Source organism: Crinia signifera, chromosome 7, assembly GCF_055691185.1.
Source record: "Crinia signifera chromosome 7, ASM5569118v1, whole genome shotgun sequence".
NCBI lineage: Eukaryota > Metazoa > Chordata > Amphibia > Anura > Myobatrachidae > Crinia > Crinia signifera.
This window is the reverse complement of record NC_139223.1, coordinates 69,679,417-69,701,305: the sequence shown is the minus strand read 5'-3', so window position 1 is coordinate 69,701,305 and position 21,889 is coordinate 69,679,417. Positions and strand designations below refer to the sequence as shown.

Here is a 21,889-nt window from a genome sequence, read left to right as displayed (position 1 = left end):
CTCACCATTTAAGGGGATACTCGCTGTCCTCTCACAGCGAGGATTTGTCGATTACATTAAATACAGCAAGGGGACGGCGTGGAAAAGCCATCCTCGCCATACAAACCCCATCGCCGACCGCATGGAATACCACTTTATACAGATGGAGCCTTCTTCATCTAGCCCATGGGTCCTCAAACTGCGGCCCTCCAGATGTTGTGAAACTATCAATCCCAGCATGCCTTGCCACAGTTTTAACACTACTTTATAGCAAAACTGTGGCAAGGCATGCTGGGATTTGTAGTTTCACAACATCTGGAGGGCCGCAGTTCGAGGACCCATGATCTAGCCCTTTAATCGGATTAAGTGAGTACTAGGATTACTCTGCTAATCCCCTACTGTATTGTTCTATGTATTGTATTGCCGTGAGAACAATAGGATAGCCATGGTGAGCCATGACCTAAGGAACATAGTTGAGAGGGGCTCCATCTGTATATACTTTCCATCTATCTCCCTGTTCACCCACCTCGCCCAACTATACTTCCCATGTTCTCTCTCCTTTCCCCATCTCTATATTTATCTGTCTCCTATCTCCCATTTTATTTGTCAATCTCTGTCACCCTTGCTCTCTCTCTCTCTGTCCTTTTTTCTTTTTTTCTTTTCCCTTCTTCCCCTTTCTTGCTTTCTCTGTTATCTTGCTCTATCCCTCCCATCCCCCCTTGTACCTGCTATGGTTTGTGACTCCCTGATAAGCTTCTACACCGTACACCCATGAGGCGTTCTGACCAGTGGTGTAGCAATGGCCCACATAGACCTAGCAGTGGCTTGGGGGGTGCTGGCAAATTCCGTGCAGTCAGGCCTTCCAGATGGAAATCTGCTGAAATTTTCCCTCAAAAAATGGCTGCCGCCTAAGCGGAGACAGATGCTAGAAGTTCTAGAGGTTTTAACTATAAGTTTCACCCTTCTTGCCAGGGCCGGCGCCACCACTAGGCAGGTCTAGGCATTTGCCTAGGGCGCCGGCCACTGGAGGGCGGTAGTGAGCTGGAAAGCTCTACTACCGCAGGAGCAGCGGAGCAGGAAAGCCGGAGGAAGGAGCAAGTGTTCGGTGAGTAAACACTTCCCCCTCCCCTAGCAGTACAGCGGCCATATCATAGCACCCATCCACCCACTCCCCCTGGCGGCCGGGAAGACACACCGTGCACACACACACCCCCGCGGCCAAGCAGACACACCGCGCATCCCCCCGGCGGCCGGGCAGAGACACCGCAACCCCCCCCCCCGGCGGCCGGCAGAGACAGCATGCACCCCCCCCCCCCCGGCGGCCGGGCAAGGACAGCGCGCACCCTCCCGGCGGCTGGGCAAAGACACTGCAAAACACCCCCCCCCCTCCGCCCGGCGGCCGGGCAGAGACAGCGCGCACACCCCCCCCCCCCCCCAGCAGTTGAGCGCCGGGGCACCCCTCCCGCCTGGGGCTCTCCGGTGCCTAGCACCGGCCCTGCCTCTTGCACACATAGGGAATGATTCGGCGTGGAACACATATGATAAGCTGCTCACAGCAGTATATCATATGCAATCCTTAAGCAATGCAAATGCAAGAGGAGCTACTTACCACTCCCTACATGCATTTGCAATCGCATCGAACTGAGATGTGATTGCTGTGTAAAGGAACATTGGTCATGGTGTGCATCTGTGACTGCAGCCTGAGTAAGTTTGCTCAGGCTGCCTGTCACAGCCTGGCTTGCTAGGCCAAGGAATGTGCACCTACAGAAGACAAACATTGGGCATAATGCTTATGAGATCCACCCTGAATTACCCCCATAGTTTGATGTTTTACCAGTGTGTCACAAACATGCTTAGTTCAAAAGCAGTGCAACGTGTTAATTTAACGTTAAAGAGAGCAAACGTCTAATGAATCTGTATGCTGAGGCGTACTGCCCAGATTGTACATGTGTGTTTGAGTGGCACAAAAGATTTAGGGCCTTATTTTGGTTCATTCTTTCTAACAAAATCCTTCTTAGATGGGCAAAACCATGTGCACTGCAGGTGGGACAGATGTAACATGTGCAGAGAGAATTAGATTTGGGTGGGGTTTTACTTCAAAGTGAGATCTATATTGCAGTGTAAAAATAAAGCAGTCAGTATTTTCCCTGCACAGAAACAAAATTACTCACCCAAATCTAATTCTCTCTGCATATGTTACATCTGCCCCCCCCTGCAGTGCACATGGTTTTGTCCATCTAAGAAGGATTTTGTCAGAAAGAATGAACCAAAATAAGGCCCTTAGTGACTGTCATGAGGATGTCAAAGATGATGAATGTCCCAGAAAGCTGTGCACATAAAAAAAATTAGGTACTTATGTATTATCTGGACTCCCATGTTACATGCACCCCATTTTTTCATACCCCTACTATCCAACTACGCATGGAGTTGATTTTATATAGTGTGGCGAGCGCAGCGAGCCACCGTGCCCGAAGCGTGGTGAGCGCAGCGAGCCCCGCGAGGGGACGCGGTCTCATAAGAAAAACGGGAGTCCAGATATTACATAAGTACCAAAAATTAAAATGTGGAAAAAAACTATGAAGATTTAAATTGACGATCAACTTCAGCATCTGAATAATAGCAGAAAATGAAAACATCAGCAGAGAAACTGGCATCAGGATCTTAGCATGACAAACATTTGTTCTATGATTGTTCCAGGGCTTCTCTCGGTTGAGCAGAACGAGAATAAAAGGTGAATTTGTACAAATATTTTGGACCAAATTCAAGAGGTTTCTCAATTTTTTAGATAGTTATTACCTGTGATGAAACATGGATCTTCCAGTACTATCCTCTGACAAAACGCCAGTCCATGTATTGGAAAACACCATTATCACCAAGAATGAAGTAAGCATGTCAAAGAAAATACAAATTCAAGCCATGATCATTATTTTCTTTGATATGAAGGGTGGGTACTAGAAGGCGCAACTGGGTACCAGAAGCGGAACAGTGAATCAACAGTACTACAAAAATGTTCTAAAAACCTTGTGGTAAAAGAATCAGAGGAAAGAGTTGTGGAAAAATGGTTTCATCCGGACAACACACCAGCCCACGTAGATCTCTGTGTGAGGCAGTTTTTGACCAAGTAAAAGGTTGCAGTGCTAGAACACACTCCATTCTCTCCAGACCTAGCACAGTGTGACTTCTTTCATTTGCCTACAGTCAAATCTCTTTTGCTCAGTTTCTGAGGTAAAGAAGAAAATGACAGAGCTGACAGATATTGAACTACTATTCGCCAAGAGATGTTTTAACTGTATCTACTGTTTCAAACCTCGTAGGTCACTTTCCACCATTTAGAGCAGAAGGTCACAATGTCTGGTGGCCTTTCATATTTAAAGTCATTAGGGTATCTTTTAAATTGTTTACAGCAAGCATGTCCAAACTACGGCCCTCCAGCTGTTGTGAAACTACAAGTCCCATCATGCCTTGCCACAGTTTTGCTATTAAGGAATGCTAAAACTATGGCAGGCATGCTGGGATGTGTAGTTTCACAACAGCTGGAGGGCCACACTTTGGATATGCCTGGTTTACAGTAAATCTCATTTCTATATGTTTAAGAAATGAAGGTAGATCTCTTATCCACAATGTACCATCTACCCAAAAAAAAAACGGTAGATTTAGATCTCACGGGGCCTTAGGCAAGATAACAGTTTGGAGCCCTCCTCCCTCAAACAATCCATAGCATTATTTTTTTTGCGGCTTATTGATATAGCACCTTGGCGCCTCCACAGTCAGTCGGCATTGCGTACAAATCTGAATCAGGCTCTAGGTAAACTGACTGGCCACATACAGGGGATGAAACCAGAGAAAGAGACTTTGGGAATGTGGGCGTGTCCATGTGATCTTATGACATCATGCGATATTTGCGCTGTACTTCTCTGGGAAGGTTTTCGATGGCCGGGATATCTATATGGGGCCCTCTAGACTTGCAGTGTCCTAGGTAAGTGTCTAGGTTGCCTTGTGGAAAATTTTCCTCTGCCCACATATGTCAAACTGAATGGATTTATCATATTGCCTTAATGGATTGATCCATATACACATTATTTCAACTTAAGAGAGACAGATAAATGCAACATTCTCTTGGATTATTGCACTGACAGAATTCATAAATTTAGAAAAGTTAAAGGAAACTTTAATAATCTAAACTATGCGATTTGACTTTGTTGAAAGGTACTTGGGTTGTATTAATTATATGCTGCCCTCCATGACACCAAACAATTGCACACCAACTTCTACTGATGATGGTGTGCGTTCAATGCTTTCAAAACATACCTCCCATTTGTGTCTAAAGCTAGCTACACACTATACAATATATCGGGCACTGTTGCGATATGCTACAGGCCCTTAGAGCCAAATCCCAACAGCACATTCGGCGAGACAATTCCACAGCCGACACAGTGTTAAATACAGAACGGAACTTTAAATTGCACCACCCTACAGCGGGACACACAGTGTACATCACTTCTCCTATGTCAGGTGTGTGCCCAGCTTAACAAACAAGTTTAACTGAAAATACTAATCCCACAGTTTGCTTCTCAACTTGAATTTACTACTTCTGTTTTGTCTGAATCTTATTTTCTCTACCGAGTATGAAATATAAAAATGTAATCTACACATACTGTATACTTTTGGCTGTTTTCAAAACGGAAAGAAATTGACAGAATTAATAATATCTATCACATAATGAACAAATTAAATCTGTCTATGGAAAGGCTGGAGAAGGAGATGGAATAAGTGAAACTATTCATATTGGGCAGTACGGATGGTGTAATAGTCATAGCGCTGAGGTCATGGGTTCGATTGTCACCATAGTCCTAACTGTGCAGAGTTTGTATATTCTCCCCGTACTTGCGTGGGTTTCCTCCGCGTACTCTGGTTTCCTCCCACAATCCAAAAATATACTGGTAGGTTAATTGGCTCCTAACAATGTATGTGTGTGTGTGTACATGTGGTAGGGAATATAGAGTGTAAGCTCCACTTGGGCAGGGACTGATGTGAATGTTCAAATATTCTCTGTAAAGCGCTGCAGAATCTGTGTGCGCTATATAAGAGACTGTTAATAAATAATAATACATAAATAATAAAATTATAGAAGTGGAGAAAAGATTACCAAATTCAGAAAACAAGTAAACAATAATATTGAAACACTTCGTTTTGGCATAAAAACCAAAACAAAAAACAAGCCAAGATACATGGATAGGGCTACCAGAAAGCCCCAGAATTACACATCGGGCGGTACTTATGTAGTATCTGGGCGTCCGATTTTGAAATCGGGTCGGATCGGGTACATCGCATCGCATGCGACCATTGGATGCGATGCGATGCGATGACCCGATTTTTCCATAGGAATCAATGTTAAAATGGACTGAGTCCATTTTAACATGGAATTCAATGGGAAAAAGGTGTCCTTTTCATACCCCTACTATCCAAGTGGGCATGGAGTTGGATATAAACCTGTGGCGAGCGTAGCGAGCCACCGAGCCCGAAGCGTGGCGAGCGGACACAGAATACCGTCCGCTCACCACGCTTCGGGCTCGGTGGCGAGCTACGCTCGCCACAGGTTTATATCCAACTCCATGCCCACTTGGATAGTAGGGGTATGAAAAGGACCCCTTTTTCCCATTGAATTCCATGTTAAAATGGACTCAGTCCATTTTAACATTGATTCCTATGGAAAAATCGGGTCATCGCATCGCATCCGATGGTCGCATGCGATGCGATGCAATATCGCATCGCATCGCATCTGATTGTATGCCTTAACTTAAGGCATACAATCAAAAAATCGGACGCCCAGATACTACATAAGCATAGGCGAATCTAGAATTATGGTAATGGGTGGTCTCAGATCTAGATATAACAGCAGGGGGACCTTTGCGCGGCGTAGCCGCGCGTCAAAAATGGGCGTGGCCTCATGGGAAGGAGACGTGGCATCACAAAAAGGGGTGTGGTATTACACTTTAGACCATACACAGTAATGCCCATTACACATTTTAGCAAACTCCGTAATACCCATTACAGATAAAGCCACACGCCGTAATGCCAATTACACATAAGGCCACACACCATAATGCCCATTACACATTGTGCCACACATCATGATGCCCATTACATACTATATAACAAACCGTAATGCCCATTACATATTTGCCACATAAGTGCTGCTTACCTACGTGCTCATTGCTAGGTGGTTCTTGCTTGATGGCACTATAGTACCCATTACACATGATGCCGCACACCATAGTACCCATTACACATGATGCCGCACACCATAGTACCCATTATACATGATGACGCACACCATAGTACCCATTACACATGATGCCGTGCACAATAGTACCCATTACGCATGATGCTGCACACATAATGTCCCTTACACATGATGCTGCACACATAATGCCGCTTACACATGATGCTGCACACCGTAATGCCCCTTACACATTAAGCCACACATTATGCGTAATGCCCCAACATAATGCCACTTGTAGCGTCCCTTAAGCAATGCCCCCAAAAGTGCCACTTACTGTAAATTTTTATATGAGCCTTCACTGCTGCTGCAGGGAGAGATGGAGAGCGGTGCAGCTGCTTCTATGGGGAGAGGAGCAGAGCGCAGCGCAGAGCATGCTCCCACTCCCCTCCTGGTGTCCCCTCTAGCCGAGAGGACATTTTAAATATTGTGCGCGCTGTTGTTGTGCGTGAAGCTGCAGGGGTGACAGTCATTGACAGTTGGGCAGAGAGCAGGGGGCTGCCCGGCTGTATTCAGAGCACTGCAGGTCACGGCTGTTTGAAATAATACCCCTTTCACAACAGAAAATGCAGGGATTTACCCGGGAATATGGTCCCAGGATTATGCAGGGACATTCCCACGCTGACCCCTTATACACCAGCCTAGTCCCTGCATTTTCTGGTGCGAGGGGGAAAGACAACCACTCCCCTCTCCCTACTCCCCTTTAACCAACCAGCTATATCTTCGGAACCAACTGACCCATTTACATGAGACACGTATCATATTAAAGAACTTTTGAGTTGGCTTCGAATGATTTTGGTCCCGTGAAACTGGGCTGTTTGGTTCCAGAGAAATCTGCCCTCAAAGAACATAAACAGCCATGAAATTACATTTAAGAAATTAAAAAAACGGTTTAACCTCAATATCCCTGGAACCAATTAACCCATATGAATCCAGCCTGGTATCAGATTGAAGGCCCAGCGATTTGGGTTCGACTGAGATCAACCTCGAGCTTCAGTGATGCCGAAGGGGGAACAGGTAGCCGTTGAACTGGGTGGGGGTCGGAATTAGCGTGTCCCATGTTATCCTATAGGGAAAACGTTCCAGCTTTGCCTGGCCGTATCTCCGGTTCCCAGGGGGCTAGAGACACGGGGCTGGGCTCGTTGGAAAGCCCTGGTCCTCAGCTACAACATGGGCTAATGGGTGGTCCTATGCACCCCCGGACCACCCCCTAGATTCGCCTATGTACATAAGTACCCATCGGGCTTCCCCAGACCAATTGGAGTCGTCATCTCCTTTTTAACTCTATACTGGTACTGCCATTAAAAAGAGACCTTATCCACTAACGTAACATCAGATTACAAATATATTAGTAGCATATCCAGGAGAAAGGTCATCCGCCACCCAGCTGGTTAGTTTATCCACAGAAAACACACTAATAGGTGTTATACTGTTCCAAGGACTCACTTACCACCTAATAGGAATTAATTCCTCTTGAGAAAGACTGCCTTATTAAATCCTTACAATCCGTTAACCCCTGATGAAGTCCCTTTAAGGGACAAAACGCGTTAGGTTTCTTCTGCTGTTATCAAGCGTTTGAATTGTCTCAATGAAAACCATAAATATCTGGATGAATTGTTGCCACTGTGTGGATTAAGAGACTTTTTAAAAAAAAAAATTGAAGTTATTTGGACTCTTATTCTATATACTAGAGTGAATTGTATTAAGGCTGAACTGATCAAATTGTGAAGATCATCACTAGGGTTGCCAACTCACGACTGTGCTCCATATCCCTCCCATTCCAACAGGGGATCTTGTGAGATAGGCAGCCCCCACAAAAATTACATAAATTCTCTGGGCGCGACACAAGAGTCTGCTTTCCATATATATACCGTATATATCTATATATAAAAAATAATGTGAAACAGCGCTCTCTAGTGTAATAGGTGTGTATACAATTAATGCATAATAGTAATACCGTCAGAATAGATTGAATGTGCTCATCAATGAACCATTTTTCACTGATCCTTCTCGGTACTGTGTGGTTACCAGGATGGGCCTTTTATTCTGTCTCTACGTTTTCAGATAACAAGAAGGTGACTAGCGCTCAGGCTATAACTTGATAACGGAGATGATATCTAGTGTGGTACAGCTTGCGTGTAAAGCAGGGTTAGAAATAACAACAGTGTGCCAGTATAATGAAAGCAAAGGTGTTTATTGTCATTTAGTAAAAAATGACATCCAATGGTAGACATCCAGTCTACGTTTTCAGAGGTATAGCTCAGTGTTGTGCCACAATATGCAAATTTAAAAGAGAAAACTCCAATTAAAATGAAATAATGGAGTTTAATAAAGTGGGCATAAAACAATAACAAAAGTATCTAACATAAATATTGATAAAACACGTTTCATCGCTCACACCCTTCTTTCTAAGCTGGACTTCATCAGGAGGGTATGAAATCCAGTCTAGAAAGAAAGGTTGTGTGGTAATGCGGGACAGGCGCCAAAAGGAGCCCATCCCTGCGATGCGCTCAGCCCCCCCCTCCCCCCCCCACAGACACACTGACCGAGCTGCCCTGCCAGCAGAGCAGTCTGTAACCCATAGGCTACAATGGGTTACCACCATCTCAGAAAGGCAATAGCCCCGGGATCTAATGCGATGCTGTCTAATATTGATACTTCGGGCAGCATTGCATCCCCCATGGAAACATATGGGGATGTGGCTGCGGGCGGAGCAGGAGGGATTGAAGCAGGGATCATAGATTCCTGCTGTCTTACCTCCATAATATATTCTGGGGGTTCTTAATATTTGCGGCTATCCCCCTAAAACGGGTGTTTTTCGATATTTAACCACAAAATATTAAATGACAAAAAAGAACCAAGAATGTTCATGTAAATTGACAGATTTTCAATACCAGATTAGCCTGTGAGGTCTATAAGAGAATATCTATGTGTCTGGTATGACCCTTTTTCCCCAAAAAAATTACATCTAGCAAAAAAAACATTATTTTTGATACGTTCTTAAAACTTTCACTTATATATTGTATACAATTAATAATACTGTATCTGTGTTTTACATGGAAAAAGGTTTTTCTTCATTCTTGTTTAGTTGTCCTTAAACTGGCAGAAATGTTTACATTTTCTAAGGCATTTAACCCCCTTGGGAACATTGAGCCTCTCCAACTGCCACCAAACAAATGAAGGAATTAATGTTCCATATTTGCAGCAATCTGCCTTTGATTAGTAAATTCCATCCTCCATAGAGGACGCTTGGCTTCTGACAGAGGATGCTCCAAGTTTTTGAGGATTACGCAGGACATCATCTAGAAAACAACTGCGCTAAAGCTTAATGAAAGAAAGATGAGGGAGCCAGAGGCAAATCTCACCCCACACATTCCCAATACTCACAATGTCAAGCTGAGAAATGAAACTACAGTAGCATGTCAGGATTGTGTTTCATGTAGAACACTATAATTGTGTATGTATTACAGGTTCATAAAGCACAGAACAATAATAGTCTCTAGAGGTCCCAAAAGGCTTCCCACTGGCCTAAAATTTACATGTGCAGAAATTCTTAACTCTAAAGTAGAAATAAATGCAGTTGTAATAACGTGTAGTGGACTCATATTAAATGACCACTAATACCCCTTTCGCAGCGCACAAATAACTCAGGTCCGACCCGGGTTATTGCCGGGTCGGCCCAGGTCTCTGTGCGTTGTTAAAACGCCATTTGGGGAGTGTAAACTGGTAACGCCAGTCGAGCTACCAGGGTCCCGTTTACAGTATATGGACGAGGCTAGTCAGCGCCAAGCACTGATGATGATGCCCGATGATGCACCGCTGTGCCACTCACACCCTGTGTGAGATCAGCCAGGATGCTCCCTGGATGGACCCGTATCCAAATCCCGAGTGCGACCCAGCATTTGCGATGTGAAAGGGGTGTTAGTTATTCCGACTATAATACATACATGGAAGCTGTTGAATCAATTTCACATCACGTGGTAGAAAGGAATGCATTATCTAGCAAAGAGCTGCCATTTTTAGGCAGCTATGCAATAGCATTTGGGATAACTTTAAATGACAGATCACAAACAATGACAGCACACTAAGGGGTAGAGTCAGCTAGGACGCCGCAAATTGGTAACAAATTGGGTCCTGGACTCTGTCTTCACAGCACAGGTTTTACTTTCACTTGAGTCATGAAAGTTTATAGCCCACAAACTCTTCAGCCCATCCCCAGCTCCTAGCTCCAATCTCTGTCTTCACAGCTCCCTCTCTCTCTATATCTAGCAAGCTTAAAACAGATCAGTGTCCCTGCAAAAATTGCTTTCACTCACTTTGTGTTATGACAACTTTTAGCACACAAAGATGTAAGTGGTCCATTGAGTGGCCTCTACTGGTCACTGATGGTACTTTACCTCATAGTGGTGAGGAGTAGTTAGATATATATATATATATATATATATATATATATATATATATATATATATGAAAGAGTATATAGAGTGTGCCCAAATCAACGCCGCCACCAACCGAAATATCGTTTGTAGGTGATTTAGAAGGCAGTGATTACAATGGTTTTATGCCTCACCTGCCATAGAATTTTAACTCCAGAGTTTTGATTAAAAGAATGATTAGAATAATAAAAATAAGAATTTTTTTTATTAATTATTCGTATTTTTTACATACTTTATCAATTCAAAATGCCAGCATATACGCTAGAATGACGGGAAAGGCTGTGCCTCACCCCACCGCATGCCACTGATGTCCAGGGCATATATATGTCCTGTATGTATGTATGTATATATATATATATATATATATATATATATAAATATGTAGGGCAGTAAGTGGCACACGCTCGGACTTGCAAAGAAGAGATGACAGACACACAGATCAGTGTGTCTGTCATCTCTTCTTTGCAAGTCCGAGTGTGTGCCACTTACTGCCCTACATCTACTTGTCCCCCTAGTGCAGCACCCCGGCACCGTATCTTTCATTATTGGAGTGCCCTCACCCTGTCACATATATATATATATATATATATATATATATATATATATATATATATATATATATATATATATATATATATATATATTTTTGGTTTGTTTGTTTTGTTTTTTATCTACTCTGCAGCTAATAGGATTAATTACTCAACTGTACTTTCTGGTGTAGTATACTCATATCTGATACACACTTATCATGCCATAGATACTGCTATGTATGGTGCAAACATAGTTGATCACAATGCATTTTTAAGAAAGGGTCTTTGCAGAATTGGCACTATATTTGCTGCATGCATCCTTCCGCTACACTGGTGGACTTTTAGGGCAGATGGGACACATGTGCAGTAACCCTTGTTGGAAATCCACGTGCAGGAGGTGCCTTTGTGATGAGAGTTCAAGGAAATACGAATAGTGATAACTCTTGGAAATAGTGACAGTATATGCCCCAAAATATGTTAGTGGAGATCAGAAATTAGGGCATCTTGGCCAAATGTATCAAGCTTCCAAAAGTGATAATATGGAGAGTGATAACCAGCTTGCCAATCATCTCCTAACTGCCATGTTACAGGCTGAGTTTGAAAAATGACAGGATAGGCCTCTGCAGCTTTGCGCAGCAGTGATCAAGTCTGAATCAGGCCCTACATTACCAGACCAGTTTTCAGAGGTTTTCAAGATGTGAACCATTATCATACATGTCCATACACAGAATTATGGATGATAAGTGTTCACAGCAATAGCTGAAACCCGGTCTGGATCGTACCGACCAATGTCCAGCTGTATAGTAGATTGCTCCTCCTCTTCGTCATCTGCGCTAGTCGTGCAGTCTGTGGCCGGCTTGTCTTTTACTTTCAATGCACTAGGCAGAAAATATAGTATTACAAACATACTTTCTATACAAGGGCTGTTACTTCAACTCATCATATCAAAGTACATAAGTGAATTAATGCAGATGGTAAACATTAAGAGTATTAAAGATATATGACATTCAACAATTTATTTTCAAGCGGCAATCGATTACATGGCAAACTCAACCTGGTTTTGGTGTAAACGATTGCTGCTTTAAAAAAATGGGAAAACTCTCCCAATATCTCTCACTTTCTGATTCTCACACCCTACTACATTTGTCCCATAGTCTTTGTGATGAAAAAGGAAAATTAATTTGCAACAAATAAAGACATTATTGAGTACAGGAGCAATCATTTTATATAAGATCAATGGGTACTTATGTACTAACTGGGCTGCCGATTTTGAAATCGGGTCCATCGCATCGCATCCGACCATATCGCATCGCATCGCATCGCATCTGATTGTATGCCTTAAGGGCCCCATACATCAGCAATTAATTGTGACAATTTTCAGATATGGAGATGATTGCCACAATTAATTTTAGATGTGTGGGCTCCCCCTTTTGGCAATCCCAATCAAAATCGCCAATCGATTGCTTAATCAGGTTTTTAAACATGTTTAATAATCTGGTATTATCTGCAGATCTTTTTTATATGTGTGGGCATTCCCAATTCGTCTTCTTCATCTATTTACATTATGAACAGCTGAAATGACAATCGATTGGGCAATTTCCAGATATGAAGATGCAATCTTGAGATGGAAAAATCTGCCGATCACTGAAATAAATCTGTAATGTGTGGGCAAAGTCAGATAGATTGTAAAATCCATTTATCTGGCAAAAAAATCCCTGTATCTGGAAATCCATAAATTGTGATTGCTGATGTATGGGGCACATTAAGTTAAGGCATACAATCAAAAAATCGGCAGCCCAGATAATACATAAGTACCGATCAATGTTAGTATGAAAATTACAGTCTAGATTTGCTTTTTTTTTTAGCAAACACATTATGTAACAGGATTAAGACATTTCAGTATTAAAACATTGCAGACAAAATGTGATTAATAAAATACACCACATTTTCTATTGTCATTTCTTCGAACTGTTATGCAGAGAAAGATAAAACAAATCAGCAGAAGAAGAGAGAAGATGAACTGATCCAGAAGATTCAGAAGCTGGTACAGAAGAGGGACTTCCTTGTCGATGATGCAGAAGTTGAGCGATTAAGGTGAGGTTTTTGTGGCCCACTGGCAGCGGATGAACTCATGTTATGCACAATGCAATGGCGTCACTATGAGGGTGCACCCAGATGTCACCCGCTGAGCTAAGAGACCATAGGGCTACTCAGAAATCCAATAATCATCTTTGTGCACAGCTGCTGAGACTCCCAAAGCTGTCAGTGAGCATCTCCATACAGATCCAGGCATCAACCCCCATCTCAGAACTAGGCCCATAATGTGGTAATGCAGTATAGTAACTCTGATAGCTGTCTTAGTGGTTCACTGGATGAGAATGATGGGTCTCTAGGCAGAAAACTGTTCTACATACAAGTGATTGTTCGCCCTCCTATAGAAAGTGCTAATTAATGTTTTCCACCCTCGCTAAAACTTGGTATACACTAAACGATATATGTACCCAGTGGGACGGGAGCGACAGCGAGTGTCTTTTTGAAGTTTCATGCTCCATTTACTGTTGATTTACACATTAGAGTAAAAGGGAGCAAATGGGGCACCAGCCATTGTCACCCTGACAGGAAATGCCATGTGACACAGGGTGTCATCAGCATTTACTTAGAACCGATGGGTAAGTGGCCTCATGCAGGAGGAAAGTGGATAATATGTTCTTAACTATACTCATTATTAATGGGGTATTATAATTATATGGTTTGGTATCACCAAATAATTTTCAGCATATTGAATACTGTATATAGTAGTAATGAGCACTATGCCAAAATATAATAGAGATATACATTTCTGTTCTCTCCCTCCTTTGGTGTGAACAGGGGAAGTTAACCAAAACATTAACATCTGTTGGCAGCAAGTGAAACTACATTTACTAGTTTTGGAAGCATTTGCTTCCAACGGGCTTACACTGCCATCCGTTGGCAGCAAGTGTAACTACATCAACTAGCTTTCGAAGCATCTGCTTCGAGAGGCGGGCTTACTAGTTTCCCATAAAGAGTCTGATTGAGAGGTGGACACTTTTGTATAGGATGTAATCGTGCCTTTGAATTTGTGCTGATGCTAGTATCTGCCCTACACCTAGTGTACAAGCCTGTGCCTCACTGTACAAGGACAGAGACACACAACGTGAGCGTCTATACATGCTGTAGTAACACAACCATCAGTCGCACCATAGAAGCTTGCTGCAGCCTTATGGTAGTTGCACCATCTGACTGTGTCCTCCTAGGTCATTGGTTTTGTGTCAGTGTATATTCATCTACTTTCTCACACACACACGTGGCACTTCCATGCCACACCCATGAAATGGACCAATTTTGCATTACTAGCCACTACTCAGAACTTTTCCGCACCATTTCTGTAACTGATTTCCATTGCAGCTGCACCTTTTCTACGTACAGTACACACACATATGATGTCACAGTGTGAAGGGATATTTGGTCATGTGCAGGTGTAAAATGCTGCAAACATTGGCATTGCGTCCACCTCTGACCACCTAGCGCATGCACACAAGTACTGCTTCCACAAAAGGATAATCAGCTTATACTGTACATTGTTTGTCAATTTCTGATCCCAGGGAAAAAGAGGAAGACAAGGAGATCGCAGACTTCCTCCGCATCAAATTAAAGCCCCTGGACAAAGCCACAAGGCCGGCTGACAGTAAGTGTCTATCGCTCACACTAAGCACAGAGAAAGGGCCTGATTCAGAGTCAATTGTTATTTGCAAATGGAGCAGTTATTGAACAACTGAGCATGAGTACCATTCGCATTGTGCATGCACAAGGGTGATTAGCTACAGAAAATGCAGATGGATCATAAATGCAATGTGGCCGTACTTCGACTAACAGGGAGCCAGCATTTGGTGGTGTAAACCAGCCATTTTCTGGGTGTGCCGGAAAAGTTGCAGGCATGCTGAGGTGTCAGTGACATCAGTGCTGGCCTGGTTCAGCCTGTCTGAGCCACAGATTATCAGAAGCCTCACAGTAGTGGCAGCTCTTCCCTCTTTGTAGGGGGAGGGGGGCTGCTGCCGCTGCTGATCCCCACCACAGATCCTGGCTGCAGGTCCCGACCCCCATTGTGGTCACGGGACCGGCACATACACAGGGGTGGCAGAAGGCTGCGCTGTGGACTGTGCTAGTGTTTGGGCGGTGGAGTGTGTATCGGGTACACTACATATAAGAAAGAGCTGAGGTACACCTCACGGTGTCACTCTGCGCTCTCAAGCACTAGTAGGATAATTTATGGTAAACTTATGTTAGAGCTGAATAATCACCAAACCCTGGTTATATTTTAGATGATCTTACAATTTGCATATGAAACATCAACAATTGATAATAAATAAACTAAAAAGGGGTCTAAATGTGACCTGCTAGTACCGGTATACACACACAGAGGGATGGGTGGGAGGGGAAACAGACAGAATAAAAAAAAAAAGACAGTGTGTGTAGGGATATGTTGGTCTCAAATGGACAAGTCTTGTAATCCTTCTTGCCCAAATGAGCAGGATACCTTGCTCCTGGCTTGGAGATGGAACGTCTGCTGGCAGACTCCCTTATTGTGCTGTCTGTGTGCACTTCAGCGTCTCAAGGGTCCAGTGTACTCGCATCAACTAGTTTCACCAAATGAATTGGCTTCTTCAGGATGGTTGCAGAGGATGAATGGGTGACCCAGGTCATCTGACCCTGAGCAGGATCCCAGCGTGTGGAGATTATATGTGTAATCTCCAAGCCCTGGTAGAACAGCCATGTACAGTGTAAATGGGGTCAACCCGAGTTGGAGCTATGACATTAGCTTGGTCTGACCCTGATTGGAACCCTATTCCAAAATCCCAGGTTGGACTTGGGATTGTGGTGTGAAAGGTGCATTACCTTTACAACTCTTCAGACTTTTTTACACTTTTTAGTAAGTGAATACAACATAATATGTGGGAGAACGAGATGAATGTACTGTACTGTGGAAGTATTTTCCATAGCTCATAATAAAACACCCATTCACTATGGAACATAGTAAAAAAAAAAAAAAAAAAAGGGTAATTTTCCGGCTTTGATTCAGATATTGTATAAAAAAACAGCCGCAGGTTATTATTTACTATTTTAAGTTGCCTCATTATTACATTGTAACTAGATCAGAGAGAGAGCGCGTTCAGCACAATCATTTAAATGGGATTAAGGGCCTGATTCACTAAGGCTCACTATGCAGCGAAGATTTGCTGCTTGGGGAGCCCTCTAATGCTGCCTGCTGGGTGAGTAAATGCCCCCCGAATACTGGGGGGGAATCATTCAATGGTCACTGAAGTGTGCTGAGCTTGTGGGGTAGGATGCTAAACAGGGCATCCAATTTCAAGGACACTTGATTGTAAAATATAGGAACAGCAGAAAGTTGCATTTTAATGTTAAATAAATTTGACATCATGGCACGAAGTTCATACTTGGTAAATGAACATTTACATCAGTTTGGATTAGTCCTGGCTAACGCCTGAAATTTGACAGAATTTGTTTTTACTTTCTCCACTATACCTTACCCTAATTCCTACCCTATCTCTCCCCATAGTGCCTAACCCTAACCTCCCCCACCAGCAGCTTAACTGTAAACATCGGCATCCTCAGAATGTTGACATTTCACATGGCGACTGTCGACCATGGAAACAGGTAGACATTCAGAAGGTGTTGACAGTTAGATCATATTAACATTTTGAAAGTCATCATGGTTACGGTCAATCATGTGACCGGATACCGTTTTGTATGGTTATATCACGGTTATAATAGCTACAACTTTTTAAATGTTGCAGGTGACATTCCTGAAAAGAAAATGGAACTTCCGCCAACAAAACCTTCAATAACAAAAACAGGAATGGCCATCCTCAAAGATTGCTGCGGGACCACCCAGTGCAGCGTCATGTAACCCATCGCCTCTGCTCTGTATAGTCACATGAAGGCTCCACCGCAATGATGGGTTACTTAACAGAGGGAGTAATGCATCCAGAATCCTGCTACCAAGAACTGTACGTGCTGTAGATATTACAGCGACGCATTTATACAATAGTGTATCAATAGTGAATCCCTCGCTGTCGCATGGATCACTCAATGAGCATGTTTAAGAGGAGAGTGTATGTACCAAGATACCTTACATATATGTGTATACAGGGGGGCCAGCAAACACTACTGATTTGTACCAGCCTGAGTGATTACTTAGTAGAAATAGCAGTCTGTGTTCTGGTCTCCTTTGGGAAATGAACATGCTGTATGACGTATGACTGAGAGTAACTCAAACCGGCGACCTGCCTAAGGCCCAGACAACTAGTTTCTTTGCAATATTTAAAATGCTGTTTATCTGCCAGGAATGAGGTAAATTCCATATATCAAAACAAATAGTAACACAAAAGGAAGTATCCATTTAGCCATTTTAAATTGCTGTGGCTAATGCCACACAATTAGCCCAGAGAAGCTGGAACTTATCAAAGAGGCATGCCAAGCAACAGAATAACACCCCCCCCCCCCCCCCAAGGGAAGATGGCGCCCGGAGTTGAACAAGTTTTCAAGACTAACATTTAAATATGGAATCAATAAATTTGGTAGTACAAAAGTCCTTGTAGATGTTTATTATTTTTTCACAAAAAAGTTTGTAAAAGTGAACCAAATCTCATTCCACGAAGAATGCTGTATTACAGTATCCAATCATTTTCAAAATATAAAGACACCCTACGTGTTTCGTCAACTTGTGACTTCATCAGGGATTATTCCCAGATGGATGTTCAAAAAAAAAGTTTTTAGGCTCCAATACAATTGTCCTAGAGTGAAGTGCTCTGCAGGTCCAAGGTCTGTGGGATACAGTCTTTTAAACTATGTAAAAGTGGAGACAGGTGGCTGAACCACAAAACAATCTAAGATCATTTTACGACTTTCTGGATTTGTTTGGGGAAAAATCATTTATTTTTGAACATCCATCTGAGATTAACCCCTGATGAAGTCACAAGTTGACAAAACGCGTTTTGAAAATGATTGGATATTCTAATACAGTATTCTTCGTGGAAAGAAATTTGGTCCACTTTTACTAACATTTTATCAAAAATAAACATTTACAAGGACTTTTGGACTACCAAATTTATTGATTCCATATTAACTGTTAGTCTTGAAAACTTGTTCAACTCTGGGCGCCATCTTCCCTCGGTCATAATATCAAACTGTTGTTTCCTTACCAACAGGAAACGGTGTCTGATTGGCTGCCCTATCCAGATTTAATATTGTTTAATTTCTAAGTGCATTTGAGGAGAATTGTCATGTGTGTATATATATATATATATATATATATATATATATATATATATATATATATATACACACACACACACACACACACACACATACATATATTATCCAAAGGGATAAATAAATCACAAATCAAGTATTTATTTTTATTGTAAAATCCCTTTAAATCATTTGACATACCTGTTAAGTATAAAGCTTAGTAGATATGCTGTAGCACATACTGAAGTAGTCCAACAGACATTCACTACATGTGACTTGCTCTAGAGCAGCCATGCACAACCTGTGGCCTGAGTTCTGCATGCGGCCTTTATCCTCATTATAGAGGAGGCGCTTAAAGTCTTGGAGAAAGATAAAATGGAGTAGTTGTCCAAAGCAACCAGTCCGTGTCTAAGACCAGATACACACTTGCCGACCCTAAGTGGACCTGGCCACAGCCAATATAGTTAACAATATTGGCCACGGACAGCCGATATTGTGTGCATACACTGAAAGATATCGGCCACCGATATAATTCAGTGATGTCAACGGGGCCCATTGAACATGCAGGTTGATTGGCTATATATCAACAATTGACCTGTAGACATCAACCACCATTAACGATTTTGAATGTACACACTAGATGATATAGTGAGCAATATGTTTTAGTATACCCCTAGTGTGTTTGGGGCTCATTTCAAAGTCTATGATAGACAACCACTGGAAAGTCAGTGGGTACTTTAAGCAACGTCTCCACTTTTGCTGCCCTCTTGTGGAAGGTCCAGACAGAGCTGTCACCCGGTTGTTATTTTTTTTCTCTTAATGGTTTTCATTTTCCCTTTTTTCTGCACCTAACATAGGTGAGAGGTGTGAGAATTACTCTTGGGGTGGGACAAGACAGGCATGCCTGTGTCAGGCAGTTTTATAGCCAATCATAAAGCCAATAAAAGTTGCTGCAGGACTTTCAATCTCAAAAAGTAATCATCATCAAGAGAATTCCAGTAAGTGCTTTTAATGCTCCCTGCTCCAGTACTACTCTGCCTCAGGATTGAATGTTTGATGGCACCTTTCTTCAGGAAAGGTGAATGTATTGCTGCGGAAGTCAGGAAATGTGTTGCTACAGGAGAATAGAACGTGTTGGTGCAGAGCTCAGGAAACGTGTTGCTACATGGGATGGCCACATCTCTAGTGGTAGCACATCCTGCATTGTAAATATTGTTGCAGGGACATTTCAACTACTAAATTGTACGGGGCAGATTTACCAAAGTGTGGAGAGAGATACAGGACCTTAGTCCGGTCCGTTCGCAAAGGGCTTTCGTTCGTACGGGGACTTATGTTTTGTTACTGCGCATGTGCACGTGCATACACAGGGTGCGTGCACCCACTGCAAATAGTCGGATCACTGGGTGCACACACCAGGACAGCGGGCAGGGGGCGGAGAGGGGTGTGGGGCGGCCCCATTAGCATATGTGAACGCCCAGTGTTTTATGGGCATTCTCATGCTAATGGGGGCGTGACGTGGGCACCCAGCTGCAGTACCGGATGTCAGCTGTCCGCCCATTTCCTTATGAACATGCACGTATATGTAAGAGTGCCTCAGAGCACCCTTACATATGTGTGCACGTTCCACATCATTCGATGGTCGCCGACCATCGTATGATGTGAATGTTCCCCTGCACGTTGCGAATGGATGGTTATGTAAAACATCCATTCACAGCCAGTGCGAAGGAACGTGCCTTGCGAATGGTGGGCCAGCGTACCAACATTCACAAGGTGGAGTTAGGTTTACTCGCAAGGATGGGAATATGCATCCGAGCGAATCAACCAGTATAACCCCCACAGTGTAGAGTGTCAAAGTACGAAGCACTCAGCTTCTGTCAGGCTATGCTAGTAAAATGACAGGACCTGAGATATGGTCACATTTTCACTTTTGATAAATATCCCCTATATATTTTAATAGACTTAGGAAAGTTTTGGTGTGGCCTCATTAATGAGTGCATTTGCCCAATGTGGCCCTTGGAGAAGAAAAGGTTGTGCATCTCTGATCTAGATTGATGAAAACAACTGTCTGATGGAATTGTGTGGACTACAGCATATTTCACCATTTTTTACATACATTGAAATATGCCTGACAGTTTAAAATGCAAGTGGTAATGTCATTTATGTATTTGTTTTACAGAACACCATCCATTGTGTGTATCATAACCATGATCACTCGTCTGCTCATATAAATTCTTATTTATTAAGCATTGGGGAACCAGAAGTGTTCATTCTAATAGGTCCTAGCATCCTACTGAGGCTACCTATAGGCCATTTCTGTTCTAGATAATTGTATTCTTGTAATGGGAAAACGCACTTAATCTAGAATGAGCAGGCATGATACTATGAGACCAACAAATAATAGAAGAAAAATGTCTGTACAGATGTGATCTGAACCACTCATTAACAATTTGTACAAAGCATCGCTCCTACTTCTGTATTATAATAAACCTATCAAATAGGTTTGACACACCTCATTCTCAAAAGTGGAAAGACAAAACGTTGCAAAGTGAAAAAATGGTACTTGTGAGTTATCCGGGCGTCCGATTTTTAAATCGGGTCGGATCGGGACATCGCATCGCATGCGACCATCGGATGCGATGCGATGCGATGACCCGATTTTTCCATAGGAATCAATGTTAAAATGATTCCTATGGAAAAAGGGGTCCTTTTCATACCCCTACTATCCAAGTGGGCATGGAGTTGGATATAAACCTGTGGCGAGCGTAGCGAGCCACCGAGCCCGAAGCGTGGCGAGCCCCGCGAGGGGACACAGAATACCGTCCCCTCACGGGGCTCGCCACGCTTCGGGCTCGGTGGCTCGCTACGCTCGCCACAGGTTTATATCCAACTCCATGCCCACTTGGATAGTAGGGGTATGAAAAGGACCCCTTTTTCCATAGGAATCATTTTAACATTGATTCCTATGGAAAAATCGGGTCATCGCATCCGATGATCGCATGCGATGCGATGCGATATCGCATCGCATCTGATTGTATGCCTTAACTTAAGGCATACAATCAAAAAATCGGACGCCCGGATAACTCACAAGTACCGAAAAAATAATTATATAGTTTTTAACTCCAATTTCTCAAAAAGAATTTTGCTATTAGATGGTTAACGGGTTAACGAGACACCCCAGACCCACTTCATCACTGTGCTGTGCATCTTTAAGGATATGAAACGCCCAAAATACACAGGCCCATACATTGATTTAATCCATGATGCTAGTTGCAATGTTATTGTGCTGCTTGGATTTTTCTGTTGCAGCATTAGATTTTTTTTTTTTTTTTTTAATGTTAGGCTTTGGCTAAAAATCTTATTTGGAATTCTACATA

The 21,889-nt window shown here is 42.8% G+C and overlaps 1 protein-coding gene across 1 annotated transcript in view; it reads left to right on the top strand.

Moving 5' to 3' along the window:
* BMERB1 (bMERB domain containing 1) overlaps positions 1 to 20,759 on the top strand; it is a 169,470-nt gene extending 148,711 nt beyond the window's left edge. The window contains exons 4-6 of the mRNA XM_083153303.1: positions 13,205 to 13,319; positions 14,849 to 14,931; positions 17,060 to 20,759. Coding sequence (XP_083009429.1) covers positions 13,205 to 13,319; positions 14,849 to 14,931; positions 17,060 to 17,172 — 311 coding nt within the window. The 3' untranslated portion in view covers positions 17,173 to 20,759. The remainder of the gene's footprint in view (positions 1 to 13,204; positions 13,320 to 14,848; positions 14,932 to 17,059) is intronic.
* Positions 20,760 to 21,889: the final 1,130 nt, after the last annotated feature.